This window comes from Chlamydotis macqueenii, chromosome 10 (genome assembly GCF_036417535.1).
Source record: "Chlamydotis macqueenii isolate bChlMac1 chromosome 10, bChlMac1.mat, whole genome shotgun sequence".
Lineage (NCBI taxonomy): Eukaryota > Metazoa > Chordata > Aves > Otidiformes > Otididae > Chlamydotis > Chlamydotis macqueenii.
In genome coordinates this window covers 7,320,454-7,336,176 of record NC_141565.1, presented here as the reverse complement: position 1 = coordinate 7,336,176, position 15,723 = coordinate 7,320,454, and the positions used below count along the sequence as shown (strand labels likewise).

The following is a 15,723-nucleotide window of genomic DNA, read 5'->3' as shown; positions in this document are numbered from 1 at the left end:
AGATTGTGTTGCTCTTTCTTGGCAGAGTGAACTGGAGTGAGCCTCCCCTTTCATATTTTCTGAACCAGGGAGTGTGATTTAGCCCACTGAAATTTGGGGTTACCTGGGAAAAGCGCCTCTCTTGGTCTCCAGATATTCACTCAGCCCTTTCTGCACAAGTTCGAGTAGTCTGTTACATTTTCGCAGATTCTCTAGTAGCATAGGATCAGGGCACAAAGAAATCACCTAGAAACAGAATGGAGAACAGAGGAAGCATCAGTATTCTAAGCATGTGGGAGATAAGGCAGTGGAGATAATTGGGTTGCCCAGTAATGTTACTGATGGGATTTAAATGACTCATTCACAGGAATACTTTCACAGGGATCTGGAGAGGTGTGAGCTATGTGGGCAAGGAGGGGAAACAGCACTTACGGATGTGACAAGCACATTTCTGGGCTCCCCTAAATACCAGCATTTGTAATATGGAATACAAGTGGTGATGGAGTCCTGGGAAGTGGAAACTGGAGAACAGAAGATCGCACAGCACTCCTACCAGAAACAAGCGAAGTGCAGCAGAAGAGCCAAACAATGGCTCTGAACAACTTTAAAGAGAGTCTTGAAGAGGAATCAAAGAATTATCTTATGGATTAGGATTACAGCAGGGCTGGTTTCAAGACCTGTAGGAGGTATGGAGTCTGTGTGCTGAGGAGAAGGTATGTAGCGGGGTGGACAGCTTGGTGCAAGGCATCATGGGGAACGACTCTTTGGGCACCAGAACAAAAGCCCACGTTCGAAGAGAAGAAACCTAGCACACCACTCTGGGCAAGGTCACATGGCTTATACAGCGCTACTTATGCCCACACCATTACAAAAGCAACAACCCAAAGGCAGTCCCTCTGTGAGCACAGCTCCAAGGAATTTGGGATACTTGGATTTGCTTCTATAAAGCCACACACCTCAGGGTTTTCATTAGCATTCTTCATTATGTTCCTCCAGTCCTTATCCATGGCCTGGTAGTGCTCGCTTTCCAATGGGAGCTGTCTTTTGATGTCCTCTGACCTAAAGATGGGCTCCAGGTAGAGCCAAGAACGCTGGCAGTTTAGCCATTCCTCTAGGACATCCTAGTGGGAAGGAAGAAGGGCATATCAAGACACCATGCTATGAATCTGTTTGACAAAACCATTCAAACTATGCTCTAGAATGGGTTCAAAAAAAAAAAAAAAAAGAAAAAAAGAAAAAGAAAGAAGAGATGATGCTGCACTTAGATCTTCCACAATTCTAAAATCTACCTGCAGCATCAGGAGCTGGAAGCTCCTTCCCAAATAATTAACAGTGAAATAATGTAAACATCTCCTTTGCTAACTGTTGTCAGTAGGCATCAGAATCAACACCCACTGGTTTAACCAGGGTAGTTTAGATCTATGTGTGAGCCAATACTAAAGCTCAAGGGGACATTGTGGTGCTAGGTCACATTTCTGTGGCTAGTCTTTCTGTACTCTACAGAAGATAGTACTATGTGAGCATACAGTAAGATGGGGATTTCATTTTGTGAAAAGAGCTTTTTGGGGAAGAAGAATGACAAATAAAATATGCCCGTCTGCAATTCTGTCATATCCTGTCTCCTGCCTGATATACCTCAGCCCCACCCTTGCCTACAGAATAATCCATTAAAAGATCTTCGAACAACACCAAAATTAAGAGAACGACTGAAAAGCAAAACATTTTAGTCAGAATGGAAACAGGAAACTCTGCTTGTCAGGCATTCAAAGGAGCAAGAACTAGGTTGGAAGAACATCCTCCTCTTCCATTTTCAGTCATGGGAGACTGGAAGGTATGGGGAACCTGCCCAACATTGCAAAGTAGCTCAAGTGTTTGACTCCTCTTTAGAGTGCCTTAGTCACATCGTGCTATCTATCATTCCCTGAGCACAGTCCGCAAGCAAGAGGTGGTGTTTTCCAGTAAAATAGACAATGGTGCTTGCCATACTCGATCAGCTAACCCTGATAAGACACTTTCTAGAGGGGATTCATGGGCTTTTAGTGACAGGAATGAATGCAATTAAAAGAAGGGGGAGGAACAGATTGCCCAGAGAGTTGGTGGATGCCCCATCCCTGGAAACGTTCAAGGCCAGGCTGGATGAGGCTCTGAGCAACCTGATCTGGTTGGAGATGTCCCTGCTCACTGCAGGGGTGTTGGACTGGATGACCTTTGAAGGTCCCTTCCAACCCAAACTATTCTATGATTCTACGAAAGGCAGAGTGAAAACATGGACAACATCACAGCCAAAACCATGCAGTGAATAACTGAATTTCCCCACATCACCTACTGCCTTAGAGCTTAGAGTAACATTTCTATATCCTCATGAGACAAAGCCAGCACTCTGACAGCCCATGGCCCAGGCATACCCAGACGGTATGTACCAATAAACAGAATAAGGTAGTTATGAGTAACAGATAACAATGCTGCCATGCATCAAATACCAGCATTTACACAGAGTTCTCCAGACAGATACTTGTATTGGCATTTTTCTCCTGCAGGAAAATGCCATTCTGCTGGCTGAGTACTGCTGGGTGCTGAGCATTCAGGCTTTGGGCTGATGAAGAAATGCTGGCAAGGTCTGCCAGATCCTGATCTAAACAGCAGTTTTCCACATGCTTTCCTACACCGAGATGTGAATAACTAGTATGGATTTCACAGGGCCTGTATGAATCTGTAAGGTCCACTTAGTACAATATGATTAGAGATGCCAGCAGGACTATTCACAGCAATGGGAGAGTCCTGGCCCCCACCAAAAAGTGTTGCAATGGGTAGCAAAAGAGCTGGAATTTCATCACGGCTGTTCGCAGAATAAGGCTCTGAGTTTATCCCCTCTTTTATTAGAGTCATAGGACTTTGACAGACCCTCTTCTTCCCTAAAGACTGATATTCTCTTGATAGCTGTCCTCGCAGGTCCCTAGCAGCAACTGCACACGTCCATGTTCAAGCATGGCAGCACAGCTGCCTGCCCTCACCATGCGTACAGGTAAGAAAACAATACCTGAGTCATCTTCAGCTTATTTTCCCATATGTTCATCCTCTCCTCAAAATGTTTCTTGAATGGTGAGAAGGACATGCTCTGAACCATGACAATGTGATCATCTAGGAGCTGAGAAGCTTCATCAGTGTTTTTCAGAATAAAGGTATCTGTGTCTTTGTAAAGCATCAGAGTAAATACAACAGAGTTCCATTCACTCTCCATCTTGTTGAGTGCCTGGAACAGAGGGACAAGCAATTCAGTTTTCAGATACAACCTGTGCAATGGTTATCCCAGCATCCACGACTCTCTTAATGCCCCTCTCTAGGAAGTAACAGATTTTTGCTCTTGGATTCCACTGGAAATTGCACCTATGTATTTTATGTATGACACACTCAGCAACAGCACATTTCCTCTGCATTGCCCATGGACTCAACACCTCAAAGCTGTCCCAAAAGGAACATCTTTGAAAAAAGGCGGGGTGAAAAAGGGAGAAAAAAGGGCAATTTCATCTCCAGGCCCATTTATGCTACTAGACGCACAGAGGCTGCCAGCAAAGTGCCTATTAATGATTATCGTTAACGATGGCTTTGTGAAAGGGGTAGCTATCCATTGGGAACTCGCCTGAGATTTAAGAGAACAAAAGCTGTCAGAAGGTAATGACTTTCAATCCAGACCATCTTAGGTCACATCCAAACTGGTGAACTGAAGCTGAACGACTACCTAACCTATGAATTTCCAGAGCCAGCAAGTCTTTCCCGCACATTTATTGTGTTAAAGGATTTGCCACCTCCGTTTCCAGTCACGGCTAACCTCCCTGACATAACATTTGAATGGCAGAATGCAGACAATCAATTTATTTTAACTTAAACAGTCACTAATCCCACAGTGACGTGCGAGACCCAACCAGTGGGTCAGCATAATCATCAGACAGCACTGTTATGCTAAAACTGAAATTCTATGCAAGACAAAATGACTTCTTCATGTGTGTGAACTCAGTTGCGTGGCCATTGCTCCCCTCTCTAAGGGCAGCAGCCTTTTCACTTGTGCTGCAGAATGTGTCTAATGCTCTGGGACATCAGGAACATCACTCAAGGCAATGACTGCCTGCACAACAGAAAGATATTTGAGAAGCAACCAAAGACATAGCAAGTCCCTCTCTCCTCACATTCTCAATGGTGTATTCCTTGGTAGCTATCTCAGCTACTTTGGTAATGCTTTCGATATGGCCCAGCAGGTTCATCTCCAAGCAGCGACCAACTGTCAGACTGGGTTCTAGCTTGATATCAATGTTAATATCTTCTGACAGCATCTCCCAGTGCCGGTCCCTCATACCAGGACTGCGCAGACCTTGAATTAAGGGGACGTATAGTCTGAATTCTTCAATCTTGTCTCGAAACTCCATTGCCACACCCTGGCACGCTTTCAGGGAGAGAAACAGAATGTCATGAGCAACACCAATGTGTGAGGAAGTTGCTTTAAGAAACTTCCTAGAAGTTGTCTAAAGCCTGATGTGTTTGTAGACACATAGCATAGAGTAGGTAAGCAGTGGGAGAGAGCACTGGGAAATGCAGGTTGAAGTAACGAGGACACAAAGGCTCTCTCTACATGGCTACTAATTCAGGATTCAAGCCCATTCCCACACGCAGTCCTGCCTGTTAGTCAAAAGTCTGTTACAGGCAAGTCCACACTAAGCAGAATGCCTTAGCCTAGAGCTCACCAAAATATGGGAAGCAAACAAATTAAATTCCTTCATATGGGCGCAAGCATGATGAAAACCCATCTGCCAACAGATATTTTAAAAGATCCAGTCATCGTTCCAGGATTTTCACTTCCTTAACAAGACTGGGCTGCGAGTTATCTCACACCCCAGCTCAGGCCATCCCAAACAGAAGATGGACACTATACATAGGAGCTAGAAGTAGGCTAGGATTACAGCCAGTTATGGAAATGAAAAGTATGCAGGAGAGGCCCTGCCAGCCTATGGCCACAGTAGAGCCAAAGGTACTTCTGCCCCATAAGAAGGGCAGAGTCAAGGATAGGGCTTTGCAGTCTGGGGGTGTCCTGGAATCCCACGTCTCTGTGCTGTTCACATCCTGCCCTTTTTCAGCTTGTGCTATTGACAGTAAAGCAATGGACAGGCAAAGAACATGGGACTCGCTTCCTTTCCAAAATCTGGCTAAGGCATGTGCCTGCTTTTATTGCACCCTGCGTGGCTGCACTGTCTATTCATGACGAGAATGTGACCACCTCACACTCCCTGCTGGGTGGTATGCAAAAACAAGGCAGACTCAAGGACGAAGCACATATTTTACCAGGTGCCAGGGAATATTGCAATGAATATGAGCAGGTATTCTTAGTATTTCTGTTTACCATAATGAATCATAGTTACTCACGCATCCACTCATCACCTCCTCCATTGGGGCTGATTCATGGCATTGTTTAAGAGAGAGTTCAAGTTAGAAAGGATGAATCAAAAATCTCCCACTGCAAAATATATTTCAATCTAAGCCATCTGGCAGGAGATTTTAGAATTAGCTCTACAGAATGACCAACACATCTCTGAGAATCATGGAATGGGAAGTTAAGCTACGGCTGAAGTCTCAATTTCAGCTTTACTAGGAGCCATGACTAAAAGACCTTCACGTGAATTGCAAGGGCTGTATGCGATCATCTAAACTCCATACGCATTCAGGCAGGAAGAAAAATGGTTATTACATTCCACAGATCATTTCCAGACTTTGCAATTTCACTTTATTCATAACAAGATCAAAATCTCTTCTCGCTTTCCATTAAATCCATTGGCCAGTAGAGAAAATAAGATTGGCCAAGAAAACAGCACCTAGAAGACACAGATTCAAGTTCCTTTGCTGCCTGACTTGCGTAAGCACTTAAACTTACATGTCCAGCCACTGGGCTATATAGTAATTCTCTATGACTAGTCTGGATAATATTTACTATTTTACATAAAGTAAAATAAACTGCAACGTAAGAGGATGGCTTTTATCTCAGTATTGTCTTAGAAATTAGGTATAAAAGGTATTTGCAGCCTAGTTGTTTCCATGCCAAAGTGGTACTTCAAGCAGCAAACTAACCCCTAGATGTGAATCACCATAATTCCAGAAAAAAAAAATGGAAAATAACTTTGCTAGCATTTTCTCATCTGGCTCTAATACACACAACACATCCATGTGAACAGTCTCTGTTCAGAGCACTCTGTGACATGCCTCACATCAAAATGCTGATATGCACTGACTTCCTCTCCCCAGACAGCGTATCTACCTGGTGAATCCTTGAACTGCTTCACGCATCTCTGCATAGTCTTAAGAAAGTCATTGACATTCTTTTCTAGCTGCTCAGCCTCAATTTCCATGAGAGGATCATTCATCCAGCTCTCATACCACTGCATCCAGTCTGATGCTGTAGTCCAGAGATCATAGTATGGCTGAAAGTCCTTAACCATCCTGGATAGCTCACTGTACTTTGGAAAGAGAGAAAAAGCAAGCATAAGCAACAAGTGTATTCTCCTCTGAACGACAGCTTGCATGTCAAAAGGTAAAAAAAGGCACGATTCTTTTTTGAATCTCAAGCAAACAACAAGAAAACATGTACTTCAAGAGAATGTATCAGACTACCCTCTCCTAGGACCACAATATAGATTCCACGAGAGAGCAACTAACAGAGCTGGGCTTTACACATTCAAGCCAAAACGCATTCAGTGGAGCTGTGCCTGCACCGTGTCTGGCAGGGAAAGCACTCTCTCCACCTGCCTCTACAAATACTCTGCTGCAGAATGAGGAGATTTTGATGGGCAGTCTACGCACAATCAGTGAAAGCATACAATGTACATCATATCGAAACCTGGCTCCTTACAGCGAAGGAAGAGTAACCACAAATTGAGAGGCAGGAACGGATCATGTAAACTTCACTTCTACTCTGCAGCCAGACTAGGCTGGACGTGGATGACAATGACTCATTGTCAGCTGAACGGCTACAGGCAAAACGAACGTTTGCAACTATATAAACTGTCGCCTTAGGAGAACACAGCACAGTCTGAGCCCAGCCACCTGCCTGCACACCACTCCGCAACCATTGTCATCCATGTCTATGTAACAGCAGTAACTGCTGCTTCAAGAGCTTCCCCACCCAATTCCTCCTCATTAACATCACTCAGATCCGAGTGTGGGCACCCAAAGTCTCTCACAGAAGTGGTAACATCAGGCCCATGAAGAGCCTTCCACATTTGCCTGGGACCAGCTCTTCTGCAGTCCAGTGGAGTGATGGAGCAGTGTGGTCACTCTGCAGGACTGTGGAGCAGGTAATCAGATAAATCAGAAGAGCACAAAGGATTCCTTCCTAAGGAATTGTACCTCATTATTTGCTCTACCTACCACCTAGAAATCCCAACAAAGATTAAAGTCCTGTAGGTACAGGATCTGACACTTACATTAGTAACTTTCATCCCAAAGATTTTTTCCCTGTTGGTGTAGAGAATTGCCAAATTCTGAAGCTCCTTCAGCTGCTTCCTGACCTGCCTTGCTTTGTTAGCCAACTCATGAGCTTGGTTAACATCTGCTTGGATGGAAAATCCACCTACAGTCAGCTGGAAGAGAAAAGGCAGGTATGAGGTGTGGCTCTGAAGCAGAGGGCTTCAGAGAGAGAAGCTCTGGAGAGCTCAGCTTCCTGGTGTGCTCTTTGTGACGCTCAAAGACAAAATTTTTATGCTCACAATTTCACCTCCCTCAATCCAATTCCACTTGCGTTTAGACCTCAATGAAAGTGGTGAGGAGAAGCAATAACCACTGGTCAGGTGGTTGAAAGTGCAAATGGGATGACCAGCTGCTTTTGTCTTTGCGACAACATTTAATACTTGAGGAGTAAGAGCAGCAAGTCTGTGCTCAAATTTCTTGTTACTGAATTTACACTGTCATTAGTTACAGAACCAGTGAAGAGAAAATGATAGCTCTACCAGGTCACTCTGTTTCCAAGAACTATTTAACAACATATGTCCTTCTCTAATAACTTTTCTGTTTTGTTTTGGTGATTTGGTTTCAATTGTTTATTTGCTTGGGAGGTTTTGTTTGGTTTTTTTTTCTTTTTTAAGCCAGTGTTGGGGTATTATCACTTTGGGAGGCTATTTTAAAGATCATCTAGGTCACTGATTACAGCCTTTCCAAGATGGCATCTTTTTTTTTCTGTATTTAAGAGTTTCTAGTGAAAAATAAAATTCAAACTGTTTCAACAGAAAACAGAGGTATCTCAGCTCCAAAATTCTGCTATTGTTTCATGCTCTTTCACATGAGATGAGTTCCACGACTGAATGCTGTATTTCCTCCTTTGATGGCAGCGCATCATGCGAGATACTCTGCAGGGAACTGAATACATAGGAAAGAAAAAGGAGGTGCATGTGTTGCCCAGGCACCAAGAACTGTATCTCAATGAACACCTTCCCAGTGAAAAAACAGCATTTCTGCAAAGAGTATTGTCTTTCACACAAAAATGAAACTCTTAATCAAAAGCTCAATTTCCAATCAAAAAACAAGGTGAGGGTTGATAATTTTTGGTCTGACAATACATTGTCCTAGAAACTCATCTGACTAAAACCTTATCTGAAGGTTTCCCACCTGGCTGACCACAAGAGCTTCAAGGTCCCCTTCTCTGGACAGTTTATTGTCAGGGGCTTAATACCTGCATATCTTCCAGTTTGTCTTGAAAGCTATTCTGATCTACGACCTGGATTTTGCGAAATTTGTCTTCATCCTCCAGGTGCTGGAGCCGAACAGACTCAGCTTGCATAGATATTTTCAGTGGCCAGTAACTTGCAGCCCACCTGTGCTCACATGACAAAACAAACCAACCAACCAAACAAAAAAACAAAGCAGAGAAAGAGAAGTTTTTTGAGCATATGTTTGAAATGCTGAGAATAACAGAACGAGAAAGCCAACTCCTACCAAACAAGGAAGCTTTACAACAACAGAAACACATGTGGTTTCAACAGAACATTTTTTTCTCAGCTTGTCTTGTTGATATGCAGTCCTTGTGACTAGGCTATTGAATTGGAGAGGGCTGGGGAGAAGTGGAGGGCCTTTTTAAAAGGAACAAATCCAGTATGTTTCTGAAAAGCTAGGAAACAGCAAAATAACAGTTGGCATCCAGAGTGAATGTCTGTCTTTGAATGTATTCACAAGGAACTGAAAAAAAAGTGGGACTAGAGTCTTGGCTTGTGCTTTTCAGGGCTACTGAAAAAGCCAACCTCCTGTTAAGCTGGGCAGAGTGGGGCCAGGGTAACCCAGATACAGAGAAGCTCTGGATAGCAAGGGCTCTGCAGAATGCCCCAGGCAGCGCAATGCGGATACGGGAAGGGCTGCACAAAGTGGCTGCTCACACCAAGGCGGATTTCTTGGTTCTTGCTCGGCTGTAGCCCACCCATTACTCCGTCTGGACTTACGCCAGATGCGAGCTTTGCAGCATTACGCTTGAGGTCACACGCCTCCCAGCACCTGGGGATGCAGGCATCTCCTACCAGTTCTGCACGTGCCAGATCTGGCCAGTGGGCATACAGCTACATCTGTGCTAAGCTGTCCTAGAGCTGAGCTGCTTTCCTGCAGCTTCTGTGGGGTTTTTGCATTGTGCATTCCATGTTTCTAGTTTCAGGAGCACTCTGCAGAGACTCACTCACATTACAGACACAACTGGACCAAGTCCCTGTCATATGAGAGGTGCTCCCAGGGCTGAGCTGACTTTAGAAGCTGTGTAGCTGTGTTTGTGAGCCAACTCTGCTACTGGGGGATAGTCAGACCTCTACCCGAATAACATAGCCAAGGATAAAATCAAGAGAAGACTGCGTGGAAAAAAAATGCAGTAACAGTAATACAGGGTTCATGTTCCTTCCTAGTCCTAAGCAAACCCTGGGGATGTTCCTACCATGGAAGTATTCATTCAGTTTCAGGCACAGACTAAACTGTGCACTTTGAGACCCTGGAAATATCTCCAAAAACCAAGGGAAAGTTTTAATATGTTAAACAGGCTAATAGCTACCAGTTTGCCTTGCCCCAGGCCAGAAGGCAGCATGAACCCACGCTTCTTCTCTATAAGCTTCATTTCAAGAATTCAGTGCTCATATAGCCTGAGAGGCACTTAAAAGTTCTGCTGGAGCCCTTGATAGACACATAGCCCCTGAAGCACTGAGTGGTAATTGCTGCAAAGTGTCCCACTTTGACAGTGGGAGAAATGCCTTGTGCTCACTTGTCACTGAAATCTTCTTCGGTAAGATTGTAAAAGAATCCCTCCATGACCTTGTAATCTTCCATGACTTCACGAATCAGTTGCTGCACAGAATGAGAGAAAGAGATAAAAAATAGACACCTTTAGACCATACTGATTCCGACTCTCAGGTGTATACCTCATTTTCATGAGGTGCCTTTGAAGGGCGTTAGCTTAATGTGACGTAGTCTGCTCCTCTGCTGTGCAAAGAGTGCGAATGGATTTACAACCCCTTGTTCTGTAAACAATCATGCCATCGTCACCCTCTGTTCTATACGAATGGAGAGAGGTGTGACCTAGTGGACAAAGTGCTGGACAGAAATTGAGTGTTTTGGGTTATCCTCCAGGTTCTTTCCTCCGCATGGACAAGTCAGTGGCTTGATGCCTTTGTTCCCCATTTGTTCAGTGGGAGAACACCTACACTTCAACTTTGAAATAACTTGGCATTAGAACGTCCTATTAGAAGAAATATGCTAACAGCAATATAAGCATTTGGTAGCAGAAGGATTTTCTTGAAAACAACATTCATTTTTAGAAGACAGGTATTCGGTACACAAATGCAGAATGGCTCATGAAGACAGCAAAAAGTGTACATAATTCTTTTGGGCAGGATTTTTAAATGCTATTTTGTTTTGCATAGCTATTTAAATTCATCATATATGTATTTTAAAAATACAAATCTTAGGAATTACAAAAATAGAAAGCCAGGAATTTTATGGCCTTGCATACATAGACATTGAAGCCAAAAAGTTCAGCTTCTGAGGCACCACATATGGCATTGAGAAACTTCCTCCTCACTTCCCTTTGGTGTTCCCTGTCCATAAGGAGAGCATGCCCTACCTCCTGCACAGCCAGCTGCTGGGGCACTCCCTTCATCCAGTCCCGCAGCTCAGCCAGCTCCTCAATAGTGTTTGGTTTCTCATGCATTTTGCAGCTGGCGGCTTTATATGCATCACAGATCTGCAGGAGGATACAGCAGAGAAAAGACCATCAAAAAGTCAGCAATTGCTAATGGGCAAACTGGAGAACCTGCCACCCACTTCCTATTCTGCAGGTGGTCTAAAGCGATGAGTGTCCAGTCCTGTTCCATCTTTTTGTTTCCACAGTCTTTCTCCATCCATCTCATTTGAGCTCAAACAGAATGAGACCGACAAAACAAGAGGAAGAGGAAATGCAGGTACATGGTTGAAATAACAGCAACAGATTTAGACAACCCTCTGGCAGACACAATTGTCTATATTCCAGCTATCCTCAGAGCAAGTAGGACCTTCCAGTTGTCTACTAGGCAGATATTTTCAATCCACCAACATATTTTTGTAAGATGGCAGGGTCTTTGTCTCAAGAGATACAGCTTTCAGGCACATAATTTATTAAGTATATTTAATACTTGATTTGGTTGAATCTGTGCATCTCCCCTCTAGTCGTCATTTTAAACTAATCACTTCAATGCAACCTTTAAAATCTCCTCATTAATGTGGCCTCAGTTGCTATCTTTTGGCCGTTTCACAAACACAGCAACTCCAAAAGCAGAAGGACAAGACGAGACACTGACACATAATCTGTTGAACCAGGTAACTTACATTCTGCACCCGCAAATGGAGGTTTTTAGCCAGTATGTCCAACGTGGAAGTGGCAAGCGCTTTGTATTTTCTGGAAAGATTTTGCTTAACACTTTCTATGCTGACATGGAAGGGACCGATGACAACAGAACTAGGTAGAGTGTTTTCCAGGTTCTCCTTTTCAGACAAGTGCGTGTTTACTATACTCCTCACCTCCTGGGCAGATGGACATTGCTCTTCATAGTCTCTGTAAATAAAAATACCAACAAAAAGAAGGTAACAGACGTTAAGATCATTTGAATATCCAGACTATTCGTAGGATGACCAGACATGCCGCCAAAAAGATCAAGACATTAAATTGAGTACATTTACTGTTATTAAAACATGCGTCTATTGGAATGCATACAACTTTCTGCAAGCACAAACTGAGAGGGTACCAATGCCTTCTAGGCCGTACAACCAAAGATACGCCTACATAGGAAGTGAGGAGTGTTTGTGTCACAGTCAACTACACGAGTGCTGGCTTTCACTGAGCCTATGAAGCTACTGCAGCAAAGGCATCCCATGTAAAGACCATCGACTTGGGTGACCAGCCTGCACCGAAGGCTCTGCTGCAGTCCCTTCACTGATACGGTTACCAACACCAAGCAGAATAAGCCAGGCTGCCGATGGCCACCTGCACTGCAGCTACACCCATGTAGCAGCGCAGACAGCCCCCCAGTTTCAGAAGATGTATGCATGAGAACACACGGAACTGGTGTGTAGCTGGGGAACATTACTGGAAAGCAAGGGAAGGGACAAACTCTGTCCTGGTTTTGGCAGGGATGGAGTTAATTTTTCCTCTCAGTAGCTGGTATGTTTTGGATTTTGTGTGTGAAGAATGTTCATAAACACCCTGATGATACCAGTTGTTGTGAATGAGACCAAGGACACCGTCCTGGTTTCCAAGTCTCGCTAATTTGCAGATGCAGGAAGCTGGGAGAAAGACAGACAGCATAATTGATCCAAACTGGCCAAAGAGAGTATTCCATGCCATAAACGTCATGCGTATACATATACACACACATAGATGTAACTCCTTCAATCTATGGGCTATCCCTCCAAAGTCTGTTGAGTTCATTTAGTCCATGACTTTGGGTTCCATATGTCATACAGTCTTTCAGGACAAGAGAGATGGTATGTAGTATGGGACTCTTGCATGCTGCATCTGGAACTCGCAGTTGGTACATCTGGCGTGGCTGGTGTATCATGTCCATGGTCTGCAAGTTGAAGATGTTGATCTTGAGGAAATTGTTGGGCGCCAGTTCCTGTTCCATCATGGTCGTCACCACAGGCTGCAGGGGAATCTTGGCCAGGAGCCGCATTACTCCTCCCCCTCCTTCTGAACTGACCTTGGCGTCTGCAGCCGTTCCTCACAACAGGCTGGTAGATGTCTCACAGGATCTTTTTTACATCTTATTCACTTCTCATCTCCTCTCCACTTCTTGCAGCCGGGCCGGACCGAGTTGGGCCCAGTCGGCCACCTGGCAAGAGGCCAGAGGGTGAGGCCTGCAAGGCCCATGAGGCCTGCGCCTCCCCCTCTGCGCCTCTGCCCCCACTCAGCTTCTTGACATCTTCTCTCCTCTCTCTTTTTTTCTGTTTTCCCATTCTTAAATACGTTATCGCAGAGGCGTTATCACAGGACATTCTGCTACCAATCGGCTCAGCCTTGGCCAGCAGTGGGTCCGCCCTAGGCCTGGCCAAGTCCCCTGAACAAAGGGGAGCGACTTCTAGCAGTTTCCTATAGAAGCTGCCACCTTAGGCCCCCCCCTCACTAACAAAACCAATCTACAACAGGTCTTGGAGCACAATAGGTGGAGTGGAATAAGAGCACAAAATATTTCAGCTGGAGAAAAGGAGTGCAAGAAAGAGATGAACGAGGTAATAAGGCAAGATCAGGAGGCACCTTGGGAGAGGGCAGGCACTTCAGTGTTCCGGGAAGAGACAGGAATTTGTCAGATAGGGTTTATAAATTGATTAAGCTAGAATAGCAAAATAGAAAAGTGGCTTCAGTCCCACAGTTTGGAGAAAACTTGAGCTCTAAAAAGAAAACCATTAAAGTAACAGAGGCTGAAGGACAGCATAGGTGCAAAGAGTTTTGGCAGTGAAAACAATGAGGCTGAAACAAAATAAAACATTGTTTTCTATAGAATGTTATCAGCCTGAACAGACGCTATTTGAAAGGCATCAGAGTCAAGTATGCTAACTGGATTTTCAAACAGGATGAGTAATTTTTAGGGCCATTAATATCTCCAATTACACTTACAAACACGACAGGAATGTGACTGCTGTCAGAGGCAGGAAGAAATTCTCACTGCCACCACCAATGTCCTCTGATGGATGCCTGATCTCAGATCTGAGGCATGTCACACATATCCGTGGTCTCAGAACAGGTCCCGCATTCTCACACACAGCCACACAACAGCTCCTGAAACGGCTTTCATTTGGGTTAGAGGTGCCTTTGTCAGAAAGCACTTACCTTAGGAAGTACCCAATGTCATTGTTATTTAGCTCTAAGAACTTCTCATATCTCTTGGCGTAGGCTTGGAGAGGGATCACTGCCTGTTGAATGGCAGACCGCATAGCCTCACGTAGTTCTTCCACTTCTGGTTCATGCAAGCCCACTGAGTCCAGCACGGGTGTGTCTGTGATAACTATGTTCTCCAACACATACTGGAAGAGGAAGGAGAGAGGTCTTTCAGGACTAGCAGGGCTAACCATGCCTCCTCAGGAGATGGGCAAGACAATCACTACTGGCACCTTTGGGAAGTCATGCAGTCCATCCTACATTGTGTCAGGAATTGTTTTATCAGTTTTGCATTGCCCCCACAAAGAAGGAGGATCTAGGGAGACAGGTCTTTCACAGTAACAGGCAGAAGGATACATATCCAGAGGAGATCTGCACCAGGCTGACAGCACTGGAAAAGGTGCTATCTCCTTTATGAATCTGCTTTCACCAGCTGCCATGCACTTAGGGCAAACAGGCTACTTAGGACATGTCTCCACAGAACCCGCAGCACCAAAGTAGAGACAGTAACCAGATAAAATAGTTACAGGGCTGGGAAGCTTGAAGAAATCCTGTCAGAATAGAACTGCATCAGCACAGTGCTGTGCCCAAGTTAATTTAACTGGATTCCTGACCACCTACTTCTGCAACTCTCTCCCTCAGTAGAAGCTCAGGAGTGTCTATGCCAAGCTGCAATGCACTAAGACGACCTGTACAGCTCTGTCACTGTTTATGTAGAACAGTTCACCTTCTCCAGCTGTGGGATAGTGTGAGTCACCAGGATTCCCTTGTCAAACAGAGATATGAGGGACTTCTCAAAGCTCTCCACAGGGGGGCTGAAGTGAACCCCGCTGCTGTCTAGCACAAGGTCTACTGCAAAGAGTGGATTCCATTGAGGCCTGCAGTGGGAAGAGATAAGGAAGAACAGGAATGCTTTTAGAGACAATGGCACACAACTATACTGCTCTGGTGCAGATACTGAAATGCCTACCAGATAGGAAAAGAAAGCAGAGGAGAGGACTGTTCCATGCAGCTGAAAGCACGAAACAGTGCATCCTGAATTTACCAGTAAAGACATCGAGAACCCTTGTCTACTAAAGGCAAAGGAAGAGTCAATCATGACAGACCAAGACCCCCAAAAGTCATAACCTTATGTTGAGAACTGGAGCTGCTTTACAGAAAAATTGCAGATGCTCTTCAAACCAAGCATTCAGCATCTCCAATATACTCCTAAAATGCACCTTTCAGAAGCTATGTTCAGTATCTCCCAGTCTTGTATGTTACCAGCATGGCTCAGAATTTGCTGAAGTCAGTGTCAAGACTTCCACTGATTTCAAGGTAAAAGGCCTCACGTGAGTGGCAGG

The 15,723-nt window shown here is 44.6% G+C and overlaps 1 protein-coding gene across 1 annotated transcript in view; it reads right to left on the bottom strand.

Moving 5' to 3' along the window:
* Positions 1-15,723, bottom strand: part of DNAH1 (dynein axonemal heavy chain 1) — a 72,748-nt gene that overhangs the window by 45,195 nt on the left and 11,830 nt on the right. Inside the window, exons 11-22 of the mRNA XM_086756027.1 lie at positions 15,108-15,258; positions 14,333-14,526; positions 11,836-12,061; positions 11,096-11,215; positions 10,238-10,320; positions 8,681-8,822; positions 7,440-7,595; positions 6,275-6,473; positions 4,161-4,414; positions 3,017-3,229; positions 936-1,100; positions 104-225 (exon numbers count right to left, since the gene is read on the bottom strand). Of these exons, the coding sequence (XP_086612153.1) occupies positions 104-225; positions 936-1,100; positions 3,017-3,229; positions 4,161-4,414; positions 6,275-6,473; positions 7,440-7,595; positions 8,681-8,822; positions 10,238-10,320; positions 11,096-11,215; positions 11,836-12,061; positions 14,333-14,526; positions 15,108-15,258 (2,025 nt within the window). The remainder of the gene's footprint in view (positions 1-103; positions 226-935; positions 1,101-3,016; positions 3,230-4,160; positions 4,415-6,274; positions 6,474-7,439; positions 7,596-8,680; positions 8,823-10,237; positions 10,321-11,095; positions 11,216-11,835; positions 12,062-14,332; positions 14,527-15,107; positions 15,259-15,723) is intronic.